A 22,908-nucleotide genomic window follows, 5' to 3' on the forward strand; every position below is an offset into this window, starting at 1 on the left:
CTGGTCGTCTATCAACATCAAAAACAGACGCCAAAATTGAAAAAGTGAGGAAGGTTGTTCACAAAGATCATTGTCAGAGTCTCCAGGACACTGCAAGTGTTGTGGGAATTTCTTAGAGGTCATGTCAAAGAACTGACCGAAAATATGAACATGAGGGAAGTGGCTGCAAAATTTGTGCCTGGCTTGCTGACTGAAGACCAGAAAGATCATCGTTTTCTGGCCAAAAACAACATAGCTGTCTTCTCCTAGTTTCTCTACTCCCCAGACCTAGCCCCCTGTGACTGCTTTCTCTTCCCAAAAATAAAAATAGCACTCAAGGGGAGGTGTTTAATGATGTGGATGAAACTCAAGCAGAATTGCAGGCTGCACACACTAGAAGCCATTAGGAAAAAAAGTTCTCCAGAAATGTTAGGAGAGTGACAGAGGTACTGGGATAAGTGTATAGCCTCCAAAGGAGAGTACTTCCAGGGAGACAACTTCAACTAGGTGATTAGGTAAGCTTCTATACCTTTTTTGTGGCAGTCCAGAAACTTTAAGATAGCACTTCGTATGTGACTATATATATATATACATTTTATATACTTTTTAACACATCACATACAAACAATATCCTTTTCTGCTCGTACCATGGAAAAGTAATTAAGTATCAAAACTGACACCAGGGAGTAACAACATCAATTCACAACACACCACAAGATGCCAAGACATACAAACTACATTTCAAATAAATACAATAACTGAGTTATTTTCAAAATATCCCTGTAAGACTGCTGCCAAAGCTGCCAACAGCAAGCAAAATTATCAAGAAACTGTGATGCATATGGTACATAGCCAAGATATGTCATTAAATTATTTTCTTTTTTACAATAATTAGTTGAGTTGCTGCAAAGATAGTCACACAATAATGACTGCCTCTGAAACATGTAAAATATAATTAGTTGTGAAAACTAGAGTCAGGAAGCAGTAGCATTCCCAAAACTGTGCTGTATACCGATGTTAACATAGAAGAGTGTAAGATCTAAAGAACATTACAGGAGACATTAATAAGATACTGTAAAAGAGAAGTTCCTTAATGAGAAAAAATGTAATCAGAGGCCTGAGCAAAATGAAAAAAATAATTACATAATTTCATTACGTATGTACTAAATCTCAAGAATTTTGGTGGAAATGATATGTTAAATAAAGAAAACTATCTGCCATTTAATTTACTAAATAATGAGTTCTAGAACTGTAACAAGTGGGCTGCACTACCTCTAAACTATCATGCTTTTAATCAAGGAATGTGTACCAAAACTTGTGTAATTCCACAGAGGAACAGTTGAGATATCAACGGGTATCAATTGAAACAGCTGACTCCAAAAGGTACAAGCATACCACCATAACAAGAAGGTGTATCTATGAACAAACTCTCTAGCAAATCACTTGAGTTGCTAAGAATTCAATAGAACAACAATCCCTTTATTATTAATAAATAATAAATTCTAAGATTTTTACTATAGAACTGAAAGTTATAAGATCATTCAGAAGAGGGATAGATCAAAGGTATATGAGTTACCAAACATGAAGCAAGTCAATAGTGGTGTTGTTTAAAATACTGATGCTTCCCATTGACATGGTAAACAAATAGTTACCACAGATGCTGTCACAGGGCTATATTGGACTAAAACTAGCAGCACATTATATGATAACTAGGAACTGCTAGGATAATAACTGAAAAATATATCTCTTCTCACCATCCAATGAAAATATCACTGCAGTGTAGTTATATAAACAGAAAGTAGGAGTAATAGAGCAAAAAATGCAAGATTCTATACACAGTAATTAGAAACCACAAATGAACAAAATCTAAAGTCTTTTAGATGAGTCATTATCAAGATTAACCAGACATAAGAGAGCTGGGTATTACAGTATGAATACTAGGGAGTACAGTGGACCCCCGGTATTCGATGGCATCGGTATTCGATAAATCCGGTATTCGATGCATTATATCGCAACAAATTTTCCTCGGTATTCCATTGAAAACCTTGTATTCGATACAATTCGTACGAGACCTGTCCATGTGTGGCCAGAACTGCCCCGTGTTTGCCAGTGTTTACAAGCCAGCCAGTGCGCGCGCATCTAAGGATACATTCGGTACATTCCATATTATCCATATTATCACTGTGTTTGGTGCTTGTTTCTGCAAAACAAGTCACCATGGGCCCCAAGAAAGCTTCTAGTGCCAACCCTGTGGTAAAAAGGGTGAGAATTAGTATGGAAATTAAGAAAGATTTTGAAGGGTTTGGGGCTAACCCTGAGAAGCCTATTCCAGTTGTGGAATCCATTGTGTCTACTTCAAAAATTAAGGTAATGTGTGCACAGTGGGTTGAAGTGCAAACCTTTATGGATGAAAATCACCCTAACACAGCTATTGCAAGCTGTGTTGGTGACTATTACAATGACAATGTTGTGGCCCATTTTAGACAAATCGTAAAGATACGGGAGGTACAGAGCTCTAAGGACAGATTTGTTGTGCGACAGAGGCCCAGTGACTCTCAAGCTAGTGGCATTAAAAGAAGAAGGGAAGTAACCCTGGAAAAGGACTTGCTACCTCAAGTCCTAATGGAAGGGGATTCCCCTTCTAAACACTAACACCTCTCCCCTCCTCCCATCCCATCAATCATCAACAGATCTTCATTAAAGGTAAGTGTCAATTATTTTATTGTTACTGTAATCATTCTATTGCATTAAACTTAATATTTCATGTAGTAAAATTTTTTTTTCATACTTTTGGGTGTCTTGCACGGATTAATTTGATTTCCATTATTTCTTATGAGGAAAATTGATTCGGTTTTCGATATTATCGGTATTCGATGAGCTCTCAGGAACGGATTAATATCGAATACCGGGGGTCCACTGTATTAAAGCCTTAAAGTGATATAAAAGACTGACAATAAGGAACAATTATACAAAATCTGAAGCAATATGTTTAAAGTATTTTAGAGATAGAAAAAAATATGCCATAAAAATCATTAACAAAGATATTCAGTTCCAAAACTACCACCAAGGGATGACAAACATCAAAATTTACACATCATAAAAGTATTAATGCACAAAATTTGAATGATTCATCCAAAACATTCTCAAGCTTTTGTTCTGAAACAAATAATAAAACCTAACATTACACAAAACTTGCTCTAGCAAACATCTCCATAGGTGGTTCTCGCTTCGCACACAGAGTCCAGGTTTGATTCCCGGTGAGGGTACAAACATAGGATGTGTTTCCTTACACTGGTTGTCCATGTTCATCCATCAATTATCAATATTATTATTAAGATGCTTCAAAATGTCAAAGTTCCTCTCTGCACAAAATTTGCTGCAAATAAATAAATTCTTGGTAATTATCTTCTCTGAATATTCTTTGATCATCACAAAACTTCTTCAGTAAATTACAGACTTTTGTAAAATGAATTTTATTGCTGAGAGTTTCATAAAGAATTGATAAACAACTTGTATAATTTGTGTACTAGTAACACTGCTACATCACTTCCCTCCATCACTGTAACACTGCTACATCACTTCCCTCCATCACTGTAACACTGCTACATCACTTCCCTCCATCACTGTAACACTGCTACATCACTTCCCTCCATCACTGTAACACTGCTACATCACTTCCCTCCATCACTGTAACACTGCTACATCACTTCCCTCCATCACTGTAACACTGCTACATCACTTCCCTCCATCACTGTAACACTGCTACATCACTTCCCTCCATCACTGTAACACTGCTACATCACTTCCCTCCATCACTGTAACACTGCTACATCACTTCCCTCCATCACTGTAACACTGCTACATCACTTCCCTCCATCACTGTAACACTGCTACATCACTTCCCTCCATCACTGTAACACTGCTACATCACTTCCCTCCATCACTGTAACACTGCTACATCACTTCCCTCCATCACTGTAACACTGCTACATCACTTCCCTCCATCACTGTAACACTGCTACATCACTTCCCTCCATCACTGTAACACTGCTACATCACTTCCCTCCATCACTGTAACACTGCTACATCACTTCCCTCCATCACTGTAACACTGCTACATCACTTCCCTCCATCACTGTAACACTGCTACATCACTTCCCTCCATCACTGTAACACTGCTACATCACTTCCCTCCATCACTGTAACACTGCTACATCACTTCCCTCCATCACTGTAACACTGCTACATCACTTCCCTCCATCACTGTAACACTGCTACATCACTTCCCTCCATCACTGTAACACTGCTACATCACTTCCCTCCATCACTGTAACACTGCTACATCACTTCCCTCCATCACTGTAACACTGCTACATCACTTCCCTCCATCACTGTAACACTGCTACATCACTTCCCTCCATCACTGTAACACTGCTACATCACTTCCCTCCACTGTAACACTGCTACATCACTTCCCTCCATCACTGTAACACTGCTACATCACTTCCCTCCATCACTGTAACACTGCTACATCACTTCCCTCCATCACTGTAACACTGCTACATCACTTCCCTCCATCACTGTAACACTGCTACATCACTTCCCTCCATCACTGTAACACTGCTACATCACTTCCCTCCATCACTGTAACACTGCTACATCACTTCCCTCCATCACTGTAACACTGCTACATCACTTCCCTCCATCACTGTAACACTGCTACATCACTTCCCTCCATCACTGTAACACTGCTACATCACTTCCCTCCATCACTGTAACACTGCTACATCACTTCCCTCCATCACTGTAACACTGCTACATCACTTCCCTCCATCACTGTAACACTGCTACATCACTTCCCTCCATCACTGTAACACTGCTACTTCACTTCCCTCCATCACTGTAACACTGCTACATCACTTCCCTCCATCACTGTAACACTGCTACATCACTTCCCTCCATCACTGTAACACTGCTACATCACTTCCCTCCATCACTGTAACACTGCTACATCACTTCCCTCCATCACTGTAACACTGCTACATCACTTCCCTCCATCACTGTAACACTGCTACATCACTTCCCTCCATCACTGTAACACTGCTACATCACTTCCCTCCATCACTGTAACACTGCTACATCACTTCCCTCCATCACTGTAACACTGCTACATCACTTCCCTCCATCACTGTAACACTGCTACATCACTTCCCTCCATCACTGTAACACTGCTACATCACTTCCCTCCATCACTGTAACACTGCTACATCACTTCCCTCCATCACTGTAACACTGCTACATCACTTCCCTCCATCACTGTAACACTGCTACATCACTTCCCTCCATCACTGTAACACTGCTACATCACTTCCCTCCATCACTGTAACACTGCTACATCACTTCCCTCCATCACTGTAACACTGCTACATCACTTCCCTCCATCACTGTAACACTGCTACATCACTTCCCTCCATCACTGTAACACTGCTACATCACTTCCCTCCATCACTGTAACACTGCTACATCACTTACCTCCACTGTAACACTGCTACATACCTTCCCTCCATCACTGTAACACTGCTACATCACTTCCCTCCATCACTGTAACACTGCTACATCACTTCCCTCCATCACTGTAACACTTCTACATCACTGCCCTCCATCACTGTAACACTGCTACATCACTTCCCTCCATCACTGTAACACTGCTACATCACTTCCCTCCATCACTGTCACTGTAATACTCCTACATCACTTCCCTCCATCACTGTCACCATAACACCTGTCATTTCCCTTCCCTCCATCACTGTGTCACCATAACACCTGTCACTTCCCTTCCCCCCATCATTGTGTCACCATAACATGTGTCACATCACTTCCCTCCATCACTGTGTCACCACAACACCTATCACTTCCCTTCCCTCCATCAGTGTGTCACCATAACACTTGTCACTTCCCTTCCCTCCATCACTGTGTCACCGTAACACCTGTCACTTCCCTTCCCTCCATCACTGTGTCACCACAACACCTGTCACTTCCCTTCCCTTCATCACTGTGTCACCATAACACCTGTCACTTCCCTTCCCTCCACCACTGTGTCACCATAACACCTGCCACTTCCCTTCCCTCCACCACTGTCACCATAACACCTGTCACTTCCCTTCCCTCCATCACTGTGTCACCGTAACACCTGTCACCTCTGTTCCCTCCATGACTGTGTCACCAGAACACCTGTCACTTCCCTTCCCTCCATCACTGTGTCACCATAACACCTGTCACTTCCCTTCCCTCCACCACTGTGTCACCATAACACCTGCCACTTCGCTTCCCTCCATCACTGTGTCACCATAAAACCTGTCACTTCCCTTCCCTCCATCACTGTGTCAGCACAACACATGTCACTTCCCTTCTTTCCATCACTGTCACCACAACACCTGCCACTTCCCTTCCCTCCATCAATGTGTCACCATAACACCTGTCACATCCTTTCCCTCGATCACTATGTCACCACAACACCTGTCACTTCCCTTCCCTCCATCACTGTCACCACAATACCTGTCACTTCCCTTCCCTCCATCACAACACCTGTCACTTCCCTTCCCTCCATCACTGTGTCACTGTAACACCTGTCACTTCCCTTCCCTCCATCACTGTCACCATAACACCTGCCACTTCCCTTCCCTCCATCACTGTGTCACCATAACACCTGTCACTTCCCTTCCCTCCATCACTGTCACCATAACACCTGTCACTTCCCTTCCCTCTATCACTGTCACCATAACACCTGCCACTTCCCTTCCCTCCATCACTGTGTCACCATAAAACCTGTCACTTCCCTTCCCTCCATCACTGTGTCACCACATGTCACTTCCCTTCCCTCCATCACTGTCACCACAACACCTGTCACTTCCCTTCCCTCCATCACTCACCATAACACCTGTCACATCCTTTCCCTCCATCACTGTCACCACAACACCTGTCACTTCCCTTCCCTCCATCACTCACCACAACACCTGTCACTTCCCTTCCCTCCATCACTGTCACCACAATACCTGTCACTTCCCTTCCCTCCATCACCACAACACTTGTCACTTCCCTTCCCTCCATCACTGTGTCACCATAACACCTGCCAATTCCCTTCCCTCCACCACTGTGTCACTATAACACCTGCCACTTCCCTTCCCTCCATCACTGTGTCACCATAAAACCTGTCACTTCCCTTCCCTCCATCACTGTGTCACCACAACACATGTCACTTCCCTTCCCTCCATCACTGTCACCACAATACCTGCGACTTCCCTTCCCTCCATCACTGTGTCACCATAACACCTCTCACATCCTTTCCCTCCATCACTATGTCACCACAACACCTGTCACTTCCCTTCCCTCCATCACTGTCACCACAATACCTGTCACTTCCCTTCCCTCCATCACTGTCACCATAACACCTGTCACTTCCCTTCCCTCAATCACTGTGTCACCATAACATCTGTCACTTCCCTTCCCTCCATCACTGTGTCACCATAACACCTGTCACTTCCCTTCCCTCCATCACTGTGTCACCATAACACCTGTCACTTCAGTTCCCTCCATCACTGTGTCACGACAACACCTGTCACTTCCCTTCCCTCCATCACTGTCACCACAACACCTGTCACTTCCCTTCCCTCCACCACTGGGTCACCATAACACCTGCCACTTCCCTTCCCTCCATCACTGTCACCATAACACCTGTCACTTCCCTTCCCTCCATCACTGTGTCACCCTAACACCTGTCACCTCTGTTCCCTCCATGACTGTCACCACAACACCTGTCACTTCCCTTCCCTCCATCACTGTGTCACCATAACACCTGTCACTTCCCTTCCCTCCATCACTGTGTCACCATAACACCTGTCACTTCCCTTCCCTCCATCACTGTGTCACCATAACACCTGTCACTTCCCTTCCCTCCATCACTGTGTCACCATAACACCTGCCACTTCCCTTCCCTCCACCACTGTGTCACCATAAAACCTGTCACTTCCCTTCCCTCCATCACTGTGTCACCACAACACATGTCACTTCCCTTCCCTCCATCACTGTCACCACAACACCTGCCACTTCCCTTCCCTCCATCACTGTGTCACCATAACATCTCTCACATCCTTTCCCTCCATCACTATGTCACCACAACACCTGTCACTTCCCTTCCCTCCATCACTGTCACCATAATACCTGTCACTTCCCTTCCCTCCATCACCACAACACCTGTCACTTCCCTTCCCTCCATCACTGTCACTGTAACACCTGTCACTTCCCTTCCCTCCATCACTGTGTCACCATAACACCTGCCGCTTCCCTTCCCTCCACCACTGTGTCACCATAACACCTGCCACTTCCCTTCCCTTCATCACTGTGTCACCATAAAACCTGTCACTTCCCTTCCCTCCATCACTGTATCACCACAACACATGTCACTTCCCTTCCCTCCATCACTGTCACCACAACACCTGCCACCTCCCTTCCCTCCATCACTGTGTCACCATAACACCTGTCACATCCTTTCCCTCCATCAGTATGTCACCACAACACCTGTCACTTCCCTTCCCTCCATCACTCACCACAATACCTGCCACTTCCCTTCCCTCCATCACTGTGTCACCGTAACACCTGTCACTTCCCTTCCCTCCATCACTGTGTCACCATAACACCTGTCACTTCCCTTCCCTCCATCACTGTGTCACCATAACACCTGTCACTTCCCTTCCCTCCATCAATGTCACCATAACACCTGTCACATCCTTTCCCTCCATCACTATGTCACCACAACACCTGTCACTTCCCTTCCCTCCATCACTGTCACCACAATACCTGTCACTTCCCTTCCCTCCATCACTGTGTCACCACAATGCCTGTCACTTCCCTTCCCTCCATCACTGTCACCGTAACACCTGTCACTTCCCTTCCCTCCATCACTGTGTCACCACAACACCTGTCACTTCCCTTCCCTCCATCACTGTGTCACCATAACACCTGTCACTTCCCTTCCCTCCATCACTGTGTCATCACAACACATGTCACTTCCCTTCCCTCCATCACTGTGTCACCACAACACCTGTCACTTCCCTTCCCTCCATCACTGTCACCACAACACCTGTCACTTCCCTTCCCTCCATCACTGTCACCACAACACCTGCCACTTCTCTTCCCTCCATCACTGTGTCACCATAACACCTGTCACTTCCCTTCCCTCATCACTGTGTCACCACAACACCTGTCACTTCACTTCCCTCCATCACTGAGTCACCACAACAACTGTCACCCACCTTCCCTCAACTGTCACCACAACACCTGTCACCCACCTTCCCTCCATCATTGTCACCAAAACACCTGTCATCCACCTTCCCTCCATCACTGTGTCAACACGACATTTATCACCCACCTTCCCCTCCATCACTGTGTCAAGAAACAACACCTGCTGCCCACTTTCCCTCCATCACTGTGTCAACAAAAAACACCTGCCCTTCACCTTCCCTCCATCACTGTGTCAAGAAACAACACCTGCCCTCCACCTTCCTTTCATCACAGACACAACACCTGGTAAACCTATTACAAATCAACAATTGCCTCATGTCTACTAAAACTTTACCTCACTAATATTAATGTCATCTCAATATACCTGCTTACCTCACTAATATTAATGTCATCTCAATATACCTGCTTACCTCACTAATATTAATGTCATCTCAATATACCTGCTTACCTCACTAATATTAATGTCATCTCAATATACCTGCTTACCTCACTAATATGGTGGATTAGGTTCACAGCCCTATTTTTTTTTTTTTTTGCTTGGCAGCGCATATAAAAACCTACACAACTATAATTTTGAAAAAAAAATTCACATGAAATACCAAACTATTTCATTACATTTGTAGTTCAAATTTAAAATGGCCATGAAATATATAATGAAAATACAATACCTACAATGACAATAAATTTCTTCTAGTTTAATCACCTTCGAATAATCTTCTTTACTGTTGTACTTATTGGCCATTTCCCAACAATAAAAGTGGCCCAAAAAGAAAACTCATTCACCATTATTTGCTCAATAGCTGCCTTGCTACAAGGGCACAGCATAACTATTAAAATAAGTCTGCTAAGAGCAACATTCACACCTATTCCTCAAAAGTACAGGCACTCTACTTCCCACCTCCAAAATCGTCTTATCCTTATTTTTTTATTAATTTTATTAACATACTGGCAGTTTCCCACTGAAGAAAGGTGACCCAAAAAAAGAAGAAACACTTTCATCATCATTCACTCTTATCAGTGTCTCGTCACAGGTGTGCCAACACTACAGTTAAAAAACGGCAACATATCAACAACCCTCCTTCAGAAAAGAGGCACTGTACTTCCCACCTCCAGGACTCCAAGTCCAGCTTGCCAGTTTCCCTGAATTCTTTCATAAATGTTACTTTGCTCATACTCCAACAGAACATCAAGTCGTAAAAACCACTTGTCTCCGCTCACTCCTAACATGCTCACCCACGCTTGCTGGAAGTCCAAGCCCTCGCACACAAAACCTTCTTTACCCCCTCCTCCAACCTTTCTTGGGCCAACCCCTATCCTGCCTTCCTTCCACTACAGATTTACATGCTCTCATAATCATTCTATTTCATTCCTTTCTCTCTAAATGTTCGAACCACCTCAGCAACCCCTCTACAGCCCTCTGGATAATACTTTTAGGAATCCTGCACCTCCACCTAATTTCCAAACTATGGATTCTCTGCATTATATTCACAGTGCATACTGCCCTCAGACATAACATCTCCACTGCCTCCAGCCTTTTCCTTGTTGCAACATTTGCCACCAATGCTTCACACCCAAGTAAGAGGATTGGTATAAGTATACTCTCATACATTCCCCTCTTTGCTTCCATGGATAATGCTCCTTGTCTCCACAGACTCCTCAGTGCACCACTCACCTTTTTCCCCTTATCAATTCTATGATTCACCTCATCTTTCATAGACCCATCTACCGACAAATCCACACCCAAATATCTGAATACATTCACTTCCTCCATACTCCCTCTCTCCAATCTGATATCCAATCTTTCATCACCTAATTGTTTTGTTATCCTCATCAGCTTGCTCTTTCTTATGTTCACTTTTATTAAATTTCCTTCTTTTACCAAACTCATCCACTTCATCATCCTTAGTCTTTGGATCAATATATTTGATATTATATTCTTTTTTGGCAGCACTGACAGGTGGCTTTGCACACTGTAAACAGGTGACCTTTTGTACCATTAACAGGTGACCTTGTGTACCATTAACAAGTGACCTTGTATACCATTAACAAGCAACCTTGTGTACCATTAACAGGCGACCTAGTGTAGCATCCATCATGATGCCAGCAATTTCCAAGCATCACGCTTCACAGATGTTTATACCAAACCAATAAATGTTACCACCTACTTGTGACAAATGTTAACACTTACTTGCTTACAATAATGTTAACATTTGCTTACAATAAATGTTAAAACTTACTTATAATAAATGTTAACATTTTGCTAACAATAAATGTTAACACCTGCTAACAATTGCTTGCAGTAACATCATCATAACAATTCATCTTGACTCATTATTCACAGCTTCTCCACATGCTCAATGTTTACCCTTGACCAGAAAGAAATTAGAAAAAAATAATAGTTAGGGTTAAGCTTATTTATTAATTCATTGTGAATCGATAACTTTACAAAGTAACTACAGAGAATTATCAATGAGCAAATACTGTATGCTGAAATTCTTAAGGAGAGATGCACCGAAATTACAGAATTACATATTGTACTAACAACTCAACTTCTGTTTATGTGGAGAAAAAAGGGAGTATTTTAGTATACTGTATATTAATAAGAAAGGAATTTAGTACAATGCATTACTGAGTGTTACTAAAGTTATTTTAATGTTTAAATAAGAATTATATTCAATATTTTCCTCTAAAGACAAAGCGTGATAAAACGTGGCAAAGTTGCTATTCCTTTACTAGTGCTGGAAGTGAAAAATTATCATAAATAATGCAACACAAATTCATAACTATTCACTAAAAAATTATAAGAGGTAAATCTAAGCAGTAAATCAATGAAATAATAAGAGAGCAACTAAAATTACTCAAGACATGAGTGCATTTCAATACCATTCCTTCACCCTCATCTTTACTCAAAATATGGGTCACTGACTCTATTTGCAAAACTACCCAAGAAAATATACCTTGCGTCTACGTGGTGGCGGGATAATGAAGTAAGAGGTTACTTTATGGTCCCTTAGATACTGTGAACGTAAGTGGCCGTCGGCCAGCTCCACCTCATACTCCCCACTCAGGCAGTCTAGAGTTGCTTGTGTTATATGCACACGCCTGTAGAAAAGCTTGGTTAGAGGTTAAATGCAAAATGTACCCATGCTGGAAACTTGGTTCATGTACAATATTTATGAATTTAAATTTAATAAAAATAATATAATACTAAAAATAATAATAATAAAATGATGATACTGTATTAATAACAATAATTGCATTCACACGCAGGTGCACAGAATTGTCAGTCGATTAACATGGTAACTGCATTTGAAAATGTAATTACACACGGTAACTGAAAATGTAATTACACATGGGGAATAAAGGATTACGTTTCTCACTTACCAAAAATATCAAACAAATTTTCTTCAAGCTTTGTATTTCTTCAAGATTCAAAAAATCAAGTTCTCTATTCATTACATCATACACCTACCATCCTACTTATGACCGAGCTTGGTTCCGACCAACCAGTCGTAAGTCAAAATGGACGTAAGTCGAACCTTAGAAAATTGTTGATAGGGATACTTTAAAAATTAAATCTTAATCTTGTAAAGTAATCGTTCTTTTATGTTTGTTTTGGAAATCACTTCAATCCATTCATTATTATTGATTGGTTTTCACAAAATAGGTGAATAACTTACTTCCGAGATAATAGCTGAAAGTGCGTGCATACCTGAGTACTCAGGAAATACAGTGGTACCTTGGGATATCAACAGCTCAAAATTCGAACAATTATATAAGTGTATTTATGTAAGTGCTTTTGTAAGTGCATTTTTGGGGGTCTGAAATGGATTAATCTAACTTACATTATTCCTTATGGGAACAAATTCATTTGGAAAATGGCACTTGGACAACATTCTGGAATGAATTAAGTTCGTATCCCTAGGTACCACTGTATTTTGTTCCCCCCCCCAAAAAAAAATCCCTTTTTTCAATGTTTTCATAAGCTACAAGTGTCTATTACAGTTTGCTCTGGTGCTAGATCCATTTTCTCTCATCAGAGTGACAAAAGAAGGGATAATAAGCATTATGGTCAGTGGTATCCACAAAGTCCTTGTCCTATCTGTGCTGCAGGCCTTTATGTTATGCTAGATAATATTTATTTTGGCATATCTGTTATGTTTCTATGCTACTGATATTTTCCCATATGTCATGACAGATCAATTGTGATAGGTAAATAAACCTTACTGTTGATATTAGCATAAGAATAGAACATTTTGTCAGCTGCTCTCTCTTGCTTGTGTCAGCACTTCTACCCAGAAGGTTCCTGATTGGTTCTCTGACCCTATATTAGCTACATAGTTACATAATATCATATGTTACTTTTACTAAATATTTTACTACTGTATATCAACATCACAGTTATTGTAATGATTTTATTTTATTATTTTTGTATTTCATTCTTTACTTTTTATGCAGTTAGTACTGTATTTTATACTGTAAGGTTTATGAGAAACACTGTGCACAGGGGCCGAAGATTTCACTGCTTCTTTGACGTGCCATCCTTTTCTCCTCCCCTCTATTCTCCTTCTCCTCTTCTCCTTCTCCTCTCCTCTACTCTTCTCCTTTCCTTTCTCCTCCTTTCTCTTCTCTCTTCTCCTCTCCCTTCTCCTCTTCTCTCTTCTCCTCTCCTCTTCTCTCCTTTATTTTCCTCTCCTCTGTCCAGTTAGTACAGTTAATACAGTATGATGCTGCTGATAGGGCAGGGTGATGCTGCCTGCATGACGTGTTACTGTGGGTAGCAGTCAAATATCATACGGCAGTATGCGGTATGCATCTGGCAGCCCTGCTGCCAGACACACGGTCGTAAGTCAAGTGGTTGTATGTCGCGCAGGTTGTAAGTAGGATGGTAGGTGTAGTTGTCTTTCCTTGTTGATATAGAAATGTATGGGAAAGGTGTAACCCTGTACAATACCTGTATATATTTTGCCAACCAATGACTTTATCAATACATTAGAGGGACAACAACAGAAGAGTGAAAAGGTTGAAGATGAGGTAGTCAGTCTCTCAGCCTAGGAGCAGGTGTTCAGTACTGTCTTCTGTTTTTCTTCCTCTTTTATATTGATAAAGCCACTGGTTGGTTTAGGGTTGCTTTACTGGTTTACTTTGTCGTAAGGGTTTGTACTTCCTTCCCCAAAATGTTAGTGAATCCTGACTGCCACATCACCATCTTCAAGGACCAAATGATGAATATTTTTTAAATTTATGGCTTCACCTTTATGCATGATAGTGCCCCCTGCCACAAGCCAAAAAAATAACCAAATGGCTTGCTGAGAAAAATACTAAGGTTTTACAGTGGCCAGGAAATAGTCCAGACTCACAAAATCATAATACATTTGCAAATATCACAAAAAATAAGATAAAATCCTACCACATTTCATCCATGTCATCCCTGAGGCAGGAGATCAAGGACATTTTGGTCAACCAGTAATCCATTGATTTTTTCAAGAATCTGAGTGAAAGCATACACACCTTGAAATGGTTATCAAGATCAAGGTGGAAGATGACAAAATATTAATTTAACCCTTTCATTGTCGAGACCCCTGATCACAAACTTGCTCTCAGTATCAAAAAATATTAAATAAATAAATAAATAAATAAATATATATATATATATATATATATATATATATATATATATATATATATATATATATATATATATATATATATATATATATATGTCGTACCGAAGAGGCAGAACTTGCGATCTTGGCTTAAATAGCAACGCTCATCTTGCCATATACGACAAGTGAAAATTTGTGTATGCAATAATTTCGCCAAAATCATTCTGAACCTAACGAAAAAAATATATTTCACTGTGTTTGTTTAGTATTAAATTATTGTAAACAAATCTAAAATATATTTAGTTGGGTTAGGCTAAAATAAATTGCGCTTGTTATAATAAGGTTAGGTAAGTTTTCTAAGTTCCTTTTGGTGCAAATTTATAAATTTTTACATCAACATTAATGAAAAAAATATATCTTTAAACGTATAAGAGAAAATTTTAGAAAGGACTTAATTTTAAATGAGTTCTTGCTAATTGACCAGTTTTACATATTCGGCACGACATATATATATATATATATATATATATATATATATATATATATATATATATATATATATATATATATATATATATATATATATATATATATATATATATATATATATATATATATATATATATATGCAAAACAACCACTCTGAAAGAATAGAGAAATTCCAAGCGCTTTCGTGACTACTCACATTATCAAGTTCCTTGATAATGTGAGTAGTCACGAAAGTGCTTGGAATTTCTCTATTCTTTCAGAGTGGTTGTTTTGCACATTTTGAAATCACCTGTTTACTGTGATCTTATTGCATATATATATATATATATATATATATATATATATATATATATATATATATATATATATATATATAAATATATATATATATATATATATATATACAGTGGACCCCCGGTTAACGATATTTTTTTCACTCCAGAAGTATGTTCAGGTGCCAGTACTGACCGAATTTGTTCCCATAAGAAATATTGTGAAGTAGATTAGTCCATTTCAGATCCCCAAACATACACGTACAAACGCACTTACATAAATACACTTACATAATTGGTCACATTCGGAGCTAATCGTTATGCAGGGGTCCACTGTATATGTATATACAGTGGACCCTCGACCAACGGCATTAATCCATTCCAGAGAGCTAGCCGTTAGTCGAATTAATTTTCCCCATAAGAAATAATGGAAATACAGTGGACCCCCGCATACCGTTGGCCTTACATAACGTTAAATCCACATACCGATACATTTTGTCGCTAAGATTTTGCCTCGCATACCGCTAAAAAACCCGCTCAACGCTGTTCGTCCGAGACGCGTCTAATGTGCGGCCTGAGCCAGCCTCACATGTTCTGCTGGTGGCATTGTTTACAAGCCAGCCTTCGCGGTAACATCCAAGCATACAATCGTAACATTTCGTATTATTACAGTGTTTTTGGTGATTTTATCTGCAAAATAAGTAACCATGGGCCCCAAGAAAGCTTCTAGTGCCAACCCTGTGGTAAAAAGGGTGAGAAATATTATCGAAATACTGTGGTACCATGGTCAACTGCCGATGCTGCTGCTGCTGTAGCACTGTCAGCTGCTGCTGCTGTAGCACTGTCAGCTGCTGCTGCTGCTGTACCACTGTCAGCTGCTGCTGCTGCTGTACCACCATCAGCTGCTGCTGCTGCTGTAGTACCGTCTGCTGCTGCTGCTGCTGTAGTACCGTCTGCTGCTGCTGTAGCATCGTCTGCTGCTGCTGTAGCATCGTCTGCTGATGCTGTAGCACTGTCAGCTGCTGCTGCTGCTGCTGCTGCACTGTCAGCTGCTGCTGCTGCTGTAGCACTGTCAGCTGCTGCTGCTGCTGCTGCTGTACCACCGTCAGCTGCTGCTGCTGTTGTAGTACCGTCTGCTGCTACTGTAGCATTGTCTGCTGCTGCTGTAGCACTGTCAGCTGCTGCTGCTGCTGTAGCACTGTCAGCTGCTGCTGCTGCTGCTGCTGCTGTAGCACTGTCAGCTGCTGCTGCTGCTGCTGTAGCACCGTTGTTGGTGTGGCTTATTGAGAATACCAAGAAACAATTAACCCCAGAGGGTTAGCCACCCAGGATAACCCAAAAAAGTGTGTCATCGAAGACTGTCTAACTTATTTCCATTGGGGTCCTTAATCTTGTCTCCCAGGATGCAACCCACACCAGTCGACTAACACCCAGGTGAACAGGGAAAAACGCCTGGAACTAGTGCTCATATTGGTGAATTTAAAGCCAGCAAAGGTTGGTTTGAGAGATTTAAGAATTGTAGTGGCATACACAGTGTGATAAGACCTGTTCTGGAAGAAAATGCCAAACAGGACCTACATTACACAGGAGGAAAAGGCACTCCCAGGACACAGTGTCTCATCAGTCATTGCTGCATCTTCAATAAAGGTAAGTGTCATTTATTCTTCATTTAGTAGAGTAGTGCATGCACAATATATATTGTGCATGTACTATTGTGCATGTACTATTGTGCATGTATCCTTCTCTTTGTGTGTAGGAAAATGTATATTTCATGTGGTAAATTTTTTTTTTCATACTTTTGGGTGTCTTGCACGGATTAATTTGATTTCCATTATTTCTTATGGGGAAAATTCATTCACATAACGATAATTTCGCATAACAATGAGCTCTCATGAACGGATTAATATCGTTATGCGGGGGTCCACTGTACAATAATCCGTTCCAGACACCCAACAGTATTAAACAAAATAATTTTTTACATGAAATATACATTTCCCTACACAAAATTGAATGGGACATGCAAAATAAACAATAATTAAATGCCACTTACCTTTATTGTGGAGTTATTGATGAGTGATGAGACAGTAGGAGGGCAGATGATGCAGGTGTTCTATTGTTTGGAAGGGAAATCCCCTTCCATAAAGACTTCAGGTACTAAGTCCTTTGGTGTTGTCACCTCCCTTCTTGGTTTTTTAATGCCACTAGAGCCAGCTTGAGAGTCACTGGAACCCTGTCACACCAAAAATCTGTCCAGAGAGCACTGTTTCTCACGTGCCCTTAGGATTTCCCTAAAATGGGACACAAGAGTGTCATTGCACATGTTGCCAACATGGCTTGCAACAGCTGTGACAGGATAAAATTCATCGATAAATGCTTGCACCTTCGTAAACATTGTACACATTTCCCTAATCCTTGACGAAGTCATCTTCCTCTGTCTCTTCCTCCTGCTCTGAAGAACATTCCTGAGATGTGATCTGTTGCTGTTGCACCCGAGGCTCTTACAGGTCCAAGATAGTACTGATGGTTGAATGGGATTTGTTGTATAGCCTTTCCAACTTGGACATACGCACTCCACTTTCGTATTTTTCAACAATCTCTTTCTTCATTTCCATCGTAATTCTCACCCTTTTTACCACAGGCTTGGCACTAGAAGCTTTCTTGGGGCCCATGGTGGCTTATTTAGCAGTTACAAGGACTAAAAACACTGGAATACAAAATATATTGCAGGTACATGGGGAATCGACCACAACTGCTTGTAAACAATGGCACACTGAGTCTTGGAGTGGCTGGGCCCGCTCAGGCCGTGCTCCGGCCGCATGGACACATTCGAGCCGAACACTATCAGATGAGTTTTTTGCCGAGCCATTTTTTTTATGCCAAAGAGCGCCGTTAGGCCAATTTGCCATTACTTGATGCCTTTGTTGGGCAGGGGTCCACTGTACAGTGGAACCTTGGCTTATGAACTTTATCTGTTCCATGACCTTGTTTGTTTTCTGATTTGTTCATATGCGGAGTCAATTTTCCTCATTGAAATTAACTGATATGCAATTAATCCATTCCAGCCTCTCAGGAGGCATGACAAAATAATGCTACTCTCAGTAGTACCAGTAACCAGTTACTAATCTCAGTAGTGACTCACTACCAAGAGTCTGTGTGAATCACTCGTTATTCACTGTTACCACTGACCCTAGCATGATTTTGAATGCCGCTCACCCTCTGAGGCACTCAGCAAGCCAGTTCAAGGAGAGGCGTTAGACAGGCGGCAGGTCAGGCTTCGTGCTCTCCACATATTCCATCCAATATATGTACTTAACAGCCTATGTTAATCCACGTACTTAACAGCCTATGTTAATCCACGTTTCAAACCCCCACATGACATTTGGTGGCAGCATTGTGGGCTGGTCCAGTGTGGTGAGAATGGTAAAGCACTGCATACCTTGTTCCAAGGTTCGTAGGTTCGAGTCTCCTTCGGCCAGAGATTAGTGTTTGTGTATATTTCACCTGCTCTTGCGAATTCCTTGCATTATTAAAATCTCTAATTGGTTGATGCATGCAGGGGATGAGATGAAAAGCTGTAAGCCGTCTCCCTGAAAGCTGGCTGCCTTGGATCAACATCTAGCATGAGCTGGGTGCCAAGGTATTGGTCCAGTGTGGTGAGAATGGTAAAGCACTGCGTACCTTGTTCCAAGGTTCATAGGTTCGAGTCTCCTTCGGCCAGAGATCAGTGTTTGCATATATTTCGCCTGCTCTTGCGAATTCCTTGCATTATTAAAATCTCTAATTGGTTGATGCATGCAGGGGATGAGATGAAAAGTTATAAGCCTTCTCCCTGAAAGCTGGCTGCCTTGGATCAACGTCTAGCATGAGCTGGGCACCAAGGTATTGGTCCAATGTGGTGAGAATGGTAAAGCACTGCGTACCATGTTCCAAAATTCGTAGGTTCGAGTCTCCTTTGGCAAGAGATCAGTGTTTGTGTATATTTCACTTGCTCTTGCGAATTCCTTGCATTGTTAAAATCTCTAGTTGGTCGATGCATGCAGGGGATGAGATGAAAAGCTGTAAGCCTTCTCCCTGAAAACTGGCTGCCTTGGATCAACGTCTAGCGTGAGCTGGGCGCCAAGGTATTGGTCCCGTGTGGTGAGAATGGTAAAGCACTGCATACCTTGTTCCAAGGTTCGTAGGTTCGAGTCTCCTTCGGCCAGAGATCAGTGTTTGCGTATATTTCGCCTGCTCTTGCAAATTCCTTGCATTATTAAAATCTCTAGTTGGTTGATGCATGCAGGAGATGAGATGAAAAGCTGTAAGCCTTCTCCCTGAAAGCTGGCTGCCTTGGATAAATGTCTAGCGTGAGCTGGGCACCAAGGTATTGGTCCAGTGTGGTGAGAATGGTAAAGCACTGCATACCTTGTTCCAAGGTTCGAGACTCCTTCGGCCAGAGATCAGTGTTTGTGTATATTTCGCCTGCTCTTGCGAATTCCTTGCATTATTAAAATCTCTAGTTGGTTGATGCATGCAGGAGATGAGATGAAAAGCTGTAAGCCTTCTCCCTGAAAGCTGGTTGCCTTGGATCAACGTCTAGCATGAGCTGGGTGCCAAGGTATTGGTCCAGTGTGGTGAGAATGGTAAAGCACTGCGTACCTTGTTCCAAGGTTCGTAGGTTCGAGTCTCCTTTGGCCAGAGATCAGTGTTTGTGTATATTTCACCTGCTCTTGTGAATTCCTTGCATTGTTAAAAACTCTAGTTGGTCGATGCATGCAGGGGATGAGATGAAAAGCTGTAAGCCTTCTCCCTGAAAGCTGACTGCCTTGGATCAACGTCTAGCGTGAGCTGGCCACCAAGGTATTGGTCCAGTGTGATGAGAATGGTAAAGCACTGCGTACCTTGTTTCAAGGTTCGTAGATTTGAGTCTCCTTCGACCAGAGATCAGTGTTTGTGTATACTTCGCCTGCTCTTGCAAATTCCTTGCACATATACAGTGGACCCCCACCTTATGAAAGCATTGCTTTATGTTAAATCTGCCATACAAAGCATTTGAATGCAAAAATTTTGCCTCGCCTCATTATAAAAAAGTCGCCTTACGTGATTCATCCAGAATGCGTCCCACGTGTGACCTCAGCGCCAGTGTTTACAAGACAGCCAGTCCGGTCGCATCTACACATACATTCGGTACATTTCACATTATCCCAGTGTTTTTAGTGCTTGTAACTGCAAAATAAGTCACCATGGACCCCAAGAAAGCTTCTAGTGCCATCCCTGTAGTAAAAAGGGTGAGAATTAGTATGGAATTGAAAAAAAGAGATTAAGGAAATGTGTGCAAAGTGGGTTGAACTGCAAACCTTTACGGATGAAAATCACCCTGACACAGCTACTGCAAGCCGTGTTGGCAACCTATACAATGACAATGTTATGGCCCATTTTAGGAAAGTCTTAAAGGAATGGGAGGTACAGAGCTCTATGGACAGATTTGTTGTGCAACAGAGGTCCAGTGACTCTCAAGCTGGTCCTAGTGGCATTAAAAGAAGAAGGGAAGTAGCCCCAGAAAAGGACTTGCTACTTCAAGTCCTAATGGAAGGGGATTCCCCTGCTAAACAATAACTTCCACACTCTCTCCTCCTCCCATCCCATCAATCATCACCAGATCTTCAATAAGGGTAAGTGTCATGTATTCTATTCTTAGAATAGTAGTAATTGTGCATGTCTTCTTCAGTTTATGAATATTAACCCTCTGACTGTTTACGCCATATAAATACGTCTTACGCACCACTGTTTCTGACGTATTTATACGCATAAATTCTAGCGGCTTCAAATCAAGCGGGAAAGGCCTGGTAGGCCTAAATGAGAGAGAATGGGTCTCAGTGGTGGGTGTGCACCCTGTGAAAAAAATCTGGGACTCAGCGGTGCATTGTGGGAACGCCATCTTGGTAGTCCATTTTCACCATGCCTCGCGGTAAGAAGAACCTCACTCCTCGGCAGATTAGAGGTCTTTTGTTCCCAAGTGATAGCTCTACAGCAATGAAAATGTCAGTGATAGTGAATTCCAGGGTTTTGAAGTGAGTGTGACCGAAAAAAGTGCCCAGGATGACATAATTAGTGATGAAAACTCAGGTGACCCACAACCTTCCACCTCTGGTGCTGGGCCGGCTTGTTCACGTTCACGTTCACCTGTACCAGGATGAAAGAGGAAACTATTTGGTCGTGTACAAGACCCAGATGTTAGCAGTGAATGTGATAGTGATAGTGATGGTGAATATTCCCCAGTGAAGCGGCATGCGGTCTGGTAGTGTTTCATATGCTGTTCCAAGGGGAAGGAGAAACTCTGGGAGCACATCCTGTGGCCCTACACCACGACCTGATAGTGAAGATGGCGATATTGTTACGATGGGTATGAATGATGTGAGGCAGCAGGCAGTGGTGGTGATAGTGATGGTGGCACGACCCATGTGGCACCAGCAGCGGGCCACGCTACTACCCACGCTGCTGACTCTGCACAACAACAACCAGCCTCACCTAACCCCACACTCCCACAACCTACACAACCACAACCTGCACAACCACAACCATGTTACAATATCCAAAATCCACCAGCAGACCGCATCTGGGATTGGCAGGAAGGTGACGAGTTTGTTCCCAGTCCCCATGACTTTGATGAAACACAAAGTGGAATAAAGCCATCATGTCCACTTGGGAACAATGCTAGTGAACTGCAATGCTTTGAGTTATTCTTCGATGAACCCCTGATGGACATCATTGTCAGGGAAACCAACACATACTATGAATACACCATGGCACATACAATTCTCTCACCAAGATCATGGCTACACCAGTGGAAGGAGACAACTGTGGCAGAGATGTACAGGAGGGCCCTGCTTTACGGCGTTTCACTTTATGGCATTCCGCTAATATGGTCATTTCAAATTATGACCAAAACTCGCTATACGGCTCCCCCCACCTGACTTTCTAATACGGTCACCGTGCCCCACCCTGTTTGTTTACATTCTCCGTGAGCTCAGTAAGCACTAAGTCTCTCCATTTTGTCTGGAAACTCCAAAATTTCAAATGTTTTTAAAAGTTATTTCATATTTTATATATACTCTGATAATTATACTTATGTATACCTGTACCTAAATAAACTTACATACTGTGCTGGCATGCAGGTACTCATTAAAATCAGTAAGTGTCTTATGTCTCCAGACGTCATATTAGTAATGATAATAATAATCGAGTCATTTAAATGTCGTATATTACGTTAATATACACATTTTCAT

General features: G+C 41.9%; 1 protein-coding gene across 12 annotated transcripts in view; it reads right to left on the reverse strand.

Moving 5' to 3' along the window:
* LOC128698394 (adenylate cyclase type 1) overlaps positions 1-22,908 on the reverse strand; it is a 1,819,232-nt gene that overhangs the window by 792,754 nt on the left and 1,003,570 nt on the right. For all 12 annotated transcript variants that reach the window (XM_070085014.1, XM_070085006.1, XM_070085009.1 and 9 more), the window contains one exon: positions 12,234-12,378. In XM_070085014.1, coding sequence (XP_069941115.1) covers positions 12,234-12,378 — 145 coding nt within the window. The remainder of the gene's footprint in view (positions 1-12,233; positions 12,379-22,908) is intronic.

Source organism: Cherax quadricarinatus, chromosome 14, assembly GCF_038502225.1.
Source record: "Cherax quadricarinatus isolate ZL_2023a chromosome 14, ASM3850222v1, whole genome shotgun sequence".
Taxonomy (NCBI): domain Eukaryota; kingdom Metazoa; phylum Arthropoda; class Malacostraca; order Decapoda; family Parastacidae; genus Cherax; species Cherax quadricarinatus.